Here is a 9,551-nt window from a genome sequence, read left to right as displayed (position 1 = left end):
TTTCCTCATACCTCATCTACTTCGTCTGAAATTAAGGCTACGCCATTCGTCATAGATATGAAATTCGTCCCAAGGAACTTTCACAGCATGCCAAAATGTGCTGTTAAATCTGAAAGGTTAAGAGTGATTTCACCCCCTGAATCCCTTTCATTATTTTCATGATATAGTGTCGCCCCATGCACTTACAAGAAACCCAATGGAATACTCTATTCTTAAGTTGTTAACGACTCTTCGTACTTTAATGTCAACGTAAATTTTTTAGTACTAGAAATTTTGCTTATTTAATTTTAAAGTTGAGGTATACATTTCTAAAAAAAATCACTATTATTTTGTTTAAGATATATAAGTAGCATTTATTATATTCAAACACAACTAAGTTTCAAAACCATCGAGAACTAAATAAATGGACCAAACAGCACATGAAGTTATGTCTGAGTAACAACGGAAGCACGTGAACGAAATGAAGAGACTGAGCATGTACAATACAGAATGACCTATGCCTTGTTCTCATCCTTCTTTATCAAAACGTTTCTCCCAGAGTCTCTCTTTGTTCCCGTACCCTTTACTAATAACATCCAGCCTACATCCATTCCTATTGTGATGAGCACCTCATGACTGTAAAGATTAAAGAGTGTTACAGGACAGGTGCTTCAAGGGAAACTTCAAAATTATGTTCTCTTCCAACCTACCACTAACACTCGATCCCTTAATCGTATTCAGAAAAGAGAATATAGATTTGTCAACAACTAAAAAAGGTGGGGGAGTGAAGAATTGTCTCACAAGGGATTCATATTCATACTGGACAGGTAAAGACTGCAAACAAGCAGCCATCCTTGGTCTGGACATCTAGACTGCACATGTACAAAGATACTTCATAGCTATCCCATTCATAAATTAGAAGTTGGCTCTAGCCAATACCAACTACTTAAAATAAGTAACGGACTAGCCTTCAGCAAAAAATCCCTTTCCTTTAACAAAATTTAAGCATATCATGCTCACCATCACCCAGGCATAAGCTGACATAATGTCCAGTCAGAGGGTGGCCCAAGCCATATGCATGCCTGCATGCTACTTGATCGTGATGTAGCGATTTGTTCCATGTCTTGCCCAGTAGTCCTTGAGATCCAATGGCATAGATAAATCTCGGCCTTCTGCAGCTACCTTACTGAGCAGTCTTGTAAAGACACTTCCACTCATCTTTCGGCCACCAATTCGAGAATGGCGCTTGTTTGGAAGCTGTGGCAACGGATACATTGACAAGGAGGTGGTACAACAGGATGACTGCCATCCGCCATTTCCCCATTTGTAGCACTGCCGTGGTACTCCAGTGCATGTGCAAACTGGGGGTGGCATGGTAGTTTCATCAAATGTAACCAAATTCAAGCCAACATCCTGTCTGTCCCACTCGGATTTAATTTTAGTTCCTTCAGAAGAAGCTGACCTATTTAAATCCTCACCCATTTTCTTTCCTTTGCTCTTCAACACCTTAGAAGAAATTTCCTTGTCTTCCTTTTTTCTCTTGGCCTGATGAGATTTAACAGCTTCAGAATTTATTACAGTCACAGGGAAGGCCTCAGTTATGGTAGTATCCTTTGTGCTGTATGCTGCTTCTGCCATTTCAACAAGATGGTTTGAGGAATGGTGCATTCGCTTTGATCCACGTTGAATTCCACCACCCAATTGGAAGTTGACAGCATTATCCCGGATTTGAAGGGCAGCAAGGGCATTATCTCGTTCCATTATGGCACTATCCCTCTGAACGAGTGCTTCATCCCTCTGCCGAAGGGCTTCATCGCGAGCAGCCAAGGCTTCATTCTTTTCAGATAACGCTGCATTTCGTTCTCGAATAGCAGCTTCCCTTTCAGCTATGATGGACATAATTTTCTTATTCATAACTAAGGCATTTGGTTCCTTTGCTTGATGTTGAGGAGCCAAATTCCACTGCGCATCCAAATAGAATACATTTAAAAAAAAAAAAAGTAGAGCATGCTTTTGAGGAGGGGAGAACTAAATTTATGCCTTATATTTACCGGGGAATGTGCTCCTCTGTAATAGTCCACCTTGTGCCTACCATTTTCATGTTGACAGCCGTCATCCATCTCAATCCAGATGATTCAGCAGCAAATGGTGAAAGTTGATGTCAAGAAGTCTCAAAATTCTCTAAATCCACAAGTTACAGCTGAAAGAATAAATGCAGTAGTTAACTATCTACATGACTGGAAAGACATACCGAATCTAGATCTATTTTGCCGAATATTTGAAACTCAAAGTTTCAGCTCGCATTGATATAGCATATTTCATTAAATTCATGCCTGACTTATTCCCAAAAAGGCCACCTTCCCCAACTTAATATCCTCCAAATCCTTTTCAACCAGATATAAATACACACACAACATCTTTTAATGCATAATGCACTAAAGAATTTTATTTCCCTTCCACTTGTAATACACATCCTTGACCAAAAAGACTGTATTAGAGGGAAGAATTTAACACAACATTGATAGTTTTCCTTTTTCCTTTTGATAGAAAACACACTAGCAGAAGTTAGAAACATCACTCCTCTAATAACCAACTCCAGGGCAATGGAGAAAAAAACAAGCAGTTCCCTGTAAGACCAATTCACCACAATGAAAGAGACTTATCAGCCATTCAGTCCTCATGATGTTAAGCACTGCTATCCATGAAAAAGGGGAATCATACTACACCACCGTACCAATTTTCAAGCGAACTCCTGTGCAAAAGTTAGTCCTGGGGATACTGTTCCGAGTAAATGTCCCTTGACAATCTAAAGACTGCCATCATTGATTATGACTCCAAACTAACCAACAAATAGAGCAGACAACACCAGTATAAATATAAACTCAAAAGTAGACAAGAGAACCCCCCCCCCCCAAATAATGTTATTATACAAGAAACCAGATGTCATGTAAAATAACTCTCCACGCGTAAGAAAGACACAGCTAAAAGACCAGAGATGTTAAAACATTTCACTACATTTTTCTAAATGTTCTGATTCTAGTTTTGAGTTGAGTTTTCTAAAGGTTAAAACATTTCACTACAACATAGTTGGAAAAAATGTCATAACTTTTTGGGTTTTGATTCTAGCAATTTGTATTGATATACACACATCAATACATTCACAGGCTAAGTGGAGCATTTCACACATAACTATACAAGCTTTTGGTTGAAAGTTGAAAAATCAGACTTTTCATGTTTGATCTTCACATTATGTCAGAAAAAGATATCTAGAGAATTTTAGATCCTGAACTCTCATCAGCACCATGCATAAGCGAAGCAAAGGCATGATTATATACTTCCCCTATAGGAAAATATACTGTGGAGTATGAGGATTTTTTTTTCTCGAACTCGAGATCACACGATTGTCATTGATTGAAAGGTCCAATGGAAATCTTGAATTCAAACTCTAAAGCAAGCCTTCCTCTAGTTGACAGTACTTCTATAACCTCCACCCATGATCACATCAAATAATTTTCCCGGTTCCAAAATTCCACTTAAAACAATTACATGGTATTTGAGTAGGAAAAAGTGAAAAAGAAAAACAATGTTTATACATTCATGCCAAATTTTTAGAACATTAAAAACTTGGAATATTCACTAACCAAACGCCACGGGAAAGTGGAATTATAACTTTGCAGTGTGGATTTGGGATTGAGTGTTCTAGTAAAGAATCAAAAAGTAACTAAACCAAGTAAATAAGCATGATCGATCGAAACTTATAGTAGAGCTACGGTCAGAAGCAGATTAGACCTAGAAAGTTAGAAGCGCAAAGAATTTAAAGCTTAGGGTAAAAAAGAAAGGACAGTTAAAACACAATGAGACAGAAGACTTACAGGTAACGGAGTGGCAAAGCGGCTCGAAGTCGAAACTGAAAGGGTTACCTCCAATTTGATGATAGAGAGAGAGAAACAGAAAGAGAGAGAACAAGAGTCATTGGCGGATTCAATACATCCTATGTCAGACAAGACAACAGAGCCTAAACGACATCGTCGTTCAACTATAACAGCTTTCCAATGACTCGTCAACACCCAACGCACCCCGTTTCCTTACCCTATACTTGAACTGCTAGTGTCTAATTTAAGATATATATATATATATATATATTGATGGATACTAATGTAGTGGAAATTTTATGTTACCAGAATAAGAAAAAATTGAATCTTATCTTTTTTTATGTAAAATAAAAATAAAAATATTTTCAAAATAAACTTATTCTCATCTAACGAATTAAAAATATTAATTCTTATTTGTAAATGCTTATTTTAAAAAAATTACAAAATAAGCAAAACTAGTACTAATCCCAGATTTTTTTTTTTTACTTTTCTTTGGGCCACATAACAATCTCTGAGTCAGAATAACACAATATGGCTATCCAATATGCATGAGGTCCCTTCAGCCCATAAAGTACAATTGCACATGTGATCCTTGGCTTGCTTAACATAATGATAAAATGTTTTACGAGCCTAAGGTGCATAAGGCATCAAATATCAATCGCTATTTATATAATTTCTTACTTCTTGACACTGTTTATAAAAATTTAAAATTTAAACATATTTTTATATATATTTTATAATTGTGTTATGCTGTTCAAACTTAACAACAGTTAACTTGTGAAAGATTGTTATATATTTATATATTACTAATTTTAATATTAATAATTATTTATAACTATTTCACAATATTAGTGGTGTTGACAAATAAATTCCTTCATATGAAACGAGAAGCTTCTCTAAGAATAATTGGAAGACAAAAATGCCCTTTGATTGTAAATGAATTGAATTCGTAAACTTTATGTAAATTATGGTCTAATATTATGAAAAATTAGGAAAATTGTATTAATTCTGAGCAGGCATATTTGAACTTTTCAGGAGATAATATTTGTGGGAATGCGTTTGGAAGGATTTAAAGGGTATGCAATGGCCTTCCTGTGGGTTTAAGCAAGTTGTTGTATAGGGACAAGATGGACCTTAACTGCCCAAGACAGATTCTTGTTTAGTTTTAGTTTGGGCTATTTGCTCCTGTTATGGTCAAAAGTCTAGTAATTTAACACTGCTGTTGGGATATGGATAGAGTGAACGGCACATACCACTCACTCAATAAATATTCACACGGCATGATAATAACTATCAATTTAATCAAATGAATGCTAGAAATTTTATCATATTATATTCAAAAAATTTTAAATCTCAAATTTTTTAAAAGGACAAAGTACATGATGGATTTTCTAATGATGGGAATTGTTTTAAATTTTTGAAGAGAGATATCCATTAATAAATTTCAAGTGTTGCGCGTGAATTTAGACTACTCACATAATCCAAATTTCCATAATCGTGATGATGTATCACAATGCGCAGACCAAAACGTAGCACTTAACTTTCAGCACAGTCAAGCATGGGAATGAGTGTTTTCAAGTGGAGACGCCGCCTTGACTGTTCAGAACATGGTTATTCTTTTTCTTTCCCGGCATGTGCCTGACATATAAAACATTTAAAAATGGCAACTTGTGTTGGCCCCAAAAAATGAAAAGCGTCATTCTAGTGAGGGAAATAATTGGGCCTAAAATCAACTGTAATCCCGTGAACTAACCCAATAAATAGAGGGGGGCTCCATGGGAAAACTTTACTTGGGTTCAATAACAACTCGAGCCGTCCATGCAACGTGGAAAGTTCGTGAACATCTGTAAAGAGAATTCAGCATGCTTTCGCAATTTATAGACTACGGATTTTCTTGCTTTGTTTTTGTGGTAATGATGGAACGCAATATCTAAGAAAAGATCACCGCAAAACCTCTGACATCTGATGTCTCTCTAATGTGAATGCTGCATAGGCAACTTTGACGACCTCAAACAAACACAAACATCATAGTTGGCCCATACGAAAACTAGAATTCATTCTTCATTTCAGAAATAACGATATATCAAGAAACGGTCCACGAAGTTTACAGACTCACCAGCAACAGCTGTCACATATACCAAATTCTATCAAGATCATTACAAATAAAGAAAGCAAGTTCTGCTCATGCATTCATATTATAAAGATGATTTCCACGGAAACTTCTTTACAGGCTAAACTCTAGAGCACCAGCACAGAAGTCTATAGATCTAGACAAGTATTGACGTATTTAAGGGAAGAGGGGTCGGTCCTCACTTGTTAAGGCAACAGCAAACAGGATTGTAATTTTGGGAAACCCAGGACCAGGACTAGGACCATGTGCACATGGTCAAGAACAACTGCACATGTTACTGACAGCTAACTTACGTGGACCTCCACCAAAAGGCATCCAGGAAATGTCCTCACTGCCGTGCCGTTCTAATAATCTAATCTAAATAAATAATCTAAAAAACACAAGCAGGAACGAAGCCGTAGTTACCTTTAGTCAAGAAATTGAGCTCGGAATTGGAAGTCAATGCTAAAAGAGGAAATCAAATCGCTAAAGAAGTCATTGTATCAAGGCTCTACAGGTGTGCATGTGCTAAGAGAGGAAATGTCTAGGATTCAGATTGTAAAATCCAGAAACGAAGCTGTCACTTAACAGCCCCAGGAAAACAGATAACACTCGGAAGCACAAGTAGCGCAGAATTTCAAGCAATTTGGCCATATGGATCAACGATTTGTAAGTTGATCATAAGGCAAGTCTCAACAAATCATTATCTCAAATGTTTCTTCCTTTCTTTTTGGCCCCCAAGCATTAATATTAACACAAAGTGCTCACTGGCAACTGATTACCATAGAACTATGCCATCTCCCCCGGGTCTTCTCTGAATGTAATTACTATCGCATAATGTGAGGTAAAGGCACTTTCAACTAGATTGCAAGAAATGGCTGGCAATCAATTATCCCTCTCCTGAAATCAATGCATCTCAATTACCAATAAACAACTTCACTCCTCAGACTCGCCACATTGAAGTGTAATATGAACAGGTAAAATAGACGGCAATATTTATCACTTATGAGTGCATTTAAAATGAACTAGAGTTCTGTTAGTTCACATTGAACACCATATTTTCAAACAGAGGCCTCAGAAATCATTCTAACGAAACGGAACTTGCCTCTACAAGACAAATAAACCCAAATTCTAAACACAAAGAAAGGGGAAAAAGAACTGAACACAACTATCATACATACATAATCAATGAATCAATTCTTTTTCCTATACCATCGTTAGGAATTTCAAGAATCTGTTCACCTTTAGGGTCTTGCAAAAACTCCCCATATCTTACCACTACCAAGGCTATCCAAGAGTTTCTTAGCACCTTCAACATCCATCTCAACAAGTTTTTGCATATATACACAAGCACCGGCCGCCACCATATGTTTCCTACATTTCTTTGAATGTACAAGCGAGGTCAGCACTGCAACAGGATATTTTTTATCCAAATTCTGTATTGAAGGATCCAACAGTTGAACAGCACTAGCTATACCCCTCTCATCCTTTCGGAAAATTTTTCTATTGCCCGCATACAACATGAGTACTGACAACGCTTTTGCAGCTGCTTCTTTCTCTTCCACAGCTTTGCCATCCAGCATCTTGATCAATGGGGTCATACAGCCACATTCACCCATATCTTTCCTCGATTTAGTGTTGTACATCCCCAAAGCATAAACAGCTCGAGCAGCCGCAGTTCTCACCCCTAGAATTCCGCAATTCAACACACCCACAACTCGGAGTATAAACCCATCAGATACAAGAACTTCAGCAATCGGTGAACTAGAGGCCAGGCGACTCAACAACTCCGCTGCGACTTCAAGACTCCGAACTGCCGGAGCTGAGTCCCAAAAATTCTTCAAGCACTCGATTCCTCCTTCCTTTGCAAACAAAAGTTTTAAACTTTCGTCTTCAGAAATTAAGTTGGACAAGCAACCAATTGCATTTTCTTGCGCTAAGGCAGTTCCGGATGAGGCAAGCCCCAATAGAACAACAATGGTGTTTTCTTCGATAAAATTGTCTCTAATTTCAGGAAAGACAGAAAGATTTCTCAAAACCCCTGCCGCCGAAGCTTGGGAACCAGGCGTGCCGGCTTGACAAATCTCCAATAGTGACGAGATTCCACCTCTAGACCCGATTGCCCTAGCATTCTCTTTGGAGAAACTTAGAGCCTGGAGGGCTATGCAAGATTTCTGTTTGGCAAATCCACTCCCCGAATCGAGAACTCGAACCAATTGATTTAAAAGCAACAAACCCTCGGCAATCAAAACATGTTTGCTACTATCCACCATGGAGACTCTGGAGATAGCAGCAACAGTCTTCTCCTTCATCTCGGGAGAGGCAGAATCCAGTAAGCGGACAAGCACCGGAACCACACCCTGCGCCACAGCTATCATCACATTCTTGTCATCCTCTTCGAGTAAACCCAACAAGGAGTCCATCGCTGAATTCCTGGACTCAGCAGAACCGATTTGCAGACGAGTAATCAAGTTCCTGGATTCAGACCGTACGGCCTCTCTTTTAGACGCGCTGGAAATGACACCGTCTTGCAAAACCCCACTCCTGAACAGAATCTCGCAGTCTTTCACATGGCGATCCAGCTTAGCGAGGACCGAATCAATGTCGCTCTGAGTTTTGAGCTTTCCCTGGGATAAGTTGGGGGACTGGCATTCTTTGGCAAGTGAAACGGCCTCGTTTAGGGTGTGCGCAATGAACTGAAGTAGCTCGAGCGATAGAGAATTGGACGGGTAATTAGGGAACTCAGAGGAGAAATCCGTCAGCTGAGTCTGGAGATCGAAGAGTTTGGCTCTAATTAGAGACCATTTACCCTTAAAGTTAACAACAGTGGGAATCTCATCCAGAAGAGAAGAAAGGAGCTGAATGGACCCGTTGAGAATATCGTTCTCCGATTCTTTCATGGCGGAGGCTCGCAGCTCTGCGAAATTGCAGTAGGGAAAGGGGGGGAAGGTATGAAAGAGAAGCGTACTAGGGTTTAGTCTTTCAGAGCGTCCGTAGTTGTTCAGACTTCAGAGCTCAGACGATGAGAGATGAGAGAGAGAGAAGGAGAGAGAGGGGACGTGGTGTGGGTGTGTTGTGTGCTGATTTTGGGTACAAACAGAAAAAGAGTAGCGGACGGAGAACGTCTAGATTCGGAGTGACACGCGCCTGTTTGGAGCGTGGTCTCAACTTCTTTGTCTGTCAGTTTTGATTCCCGCCACACGATTTATGGTTAGCGCCAGCGGCAAGTTGGCAATTTAAGTATGATGACTCAATGAGGTTTCTAGGGGTGCAACTTCACAAGTATAACATTTTTTTCTTAAAAAAAAAGAAAGAAAGAAAGGTTATAGATTAAAGTGTCCATGAGCATACCCAAATAATTTTAAAATTAATTATATATCATTTATATTTCTCAATCTCAACAATTCTTCACTCCATTGCTCTCCTAGTTTTTCCATTCATTTTTTCGTTAATAGGACTTACATTTAATTTTTTTCAAATTTTTTATTATAAAATATTATATAATGAATCCCACCAATATTTTTATAATACAAAAAAAAAATTCTCTCTCCTCCACTTTCTTTCCCTTTCTCCCATCTCTCTCCCTTTGG

The 9,551-nt window shown here is 38.5% G+C and overlaps 2 protein-coding genes across 3 annotated transcripts; both read right to left on the bottom strand.

Annotated features, from left to right (window-relative positions):
• Positions 1-764: 764 nt before the first annotated feature.
• LOC129310067 (protein BASIC PENTACYSTEINE4-like) lies at positions 765-4,008 on the bottom strand. 2 transcript variants are annotated; one of them, XM_054951905.1, is made up of 4 exons: positions 3,852-3,972; positions 2,714-2,818; positions 2,031-2,179; positions 765-1,941 (listed from the first exon to the last, which is right to left on the bottom strand). In XM_054951905.1, exons 3-4 carry the CDS (start codon positions 2,097-2,099, stop codon positions 1,069-1,071), a joined length of 942 nt encoding a protein of 313 aa, XP_054807880.1. In that variant the 5' UTR covers positions 2,100-2,179; positions 2,714-2,818; positions 3,852-3,972; the 3' UTR covers positions 765-1,068. The 2 variants fall into 2 exon arrangements, with proteins under 2 accessions (XP_054807880.1, XP_054807879.1); XM_054951904.1 differs by lacking the exon at positions 2,714-2,818 and having other exon boundaries at positions 3,852-4,008.
• A 2,936-nt stretch (positions 4,009-6,944) lies between these two features.
• On the bottom strand, positions 6,945-9,108 carry LOC129310065 (uncharacterized). The gene has a single exon (XM_054951902.1). The coding sequence runs from the start codon at positions 8,859-8,861 to the stop codon at positions 7,206-7,208; it is 1,656 nt and encodes a 551-aa protein (XP_054807877.1). The 5' UTR covers positions 8,862-9,108; the 3' UTR covers positions 6,945-7,205.
• Between the last annotated feature and the right edge of the window lie 443 nt (positions 9,109-9,551).

This window comes from Prosopis cineraria, unplaced genomic scaffold (assembly GCF_029017545.1).
Source record: "Prosopis cineraria cultivar Desert tree isolate PC_DT_omini unplaced genomic scaffold, ASM2901754v1 PC4, whole genome shotgun sequence".
NCBI classification, from domain to species: Eukaryota; Viridiplantae; Streptophyta; class Magnoliopsida; order Fabales; family Fabaceae; genus Prosopis; species Prosopis cineraria.
The sequence above is the reverse complement of the archived record's forward strand: the minus strand, read 5'-3'. Positions and strand labels throughout refer to the sequence as shown.

What these genes read in the sequence shown, in the direction of transcription:
- LOC129310067 (XM_054951904.1), bottom strand. Translation starts at nt 2,099, where the DNA reads ATGGATGACGGCTGTCAACATGAAAATGGTAGGCACAAGGTGGACTAT. An exon ending in ACAGAGGAGCACATTCCCCG is followed by an intron (nt 1,942 to 2,030) that starts GTAAATATAAGG and finishes TTGGATGCGCAG; the next exon opens with TGGAATTTGGCTCCTCAACA.
- LOC129310065 (XM_054951902.1), bottom strand. Translation starts at nt 8,861, where the DNA reads ATGAAAGAATCGGAGAACGATATTCTCAACGGGTCCATTCAGCTCCTT.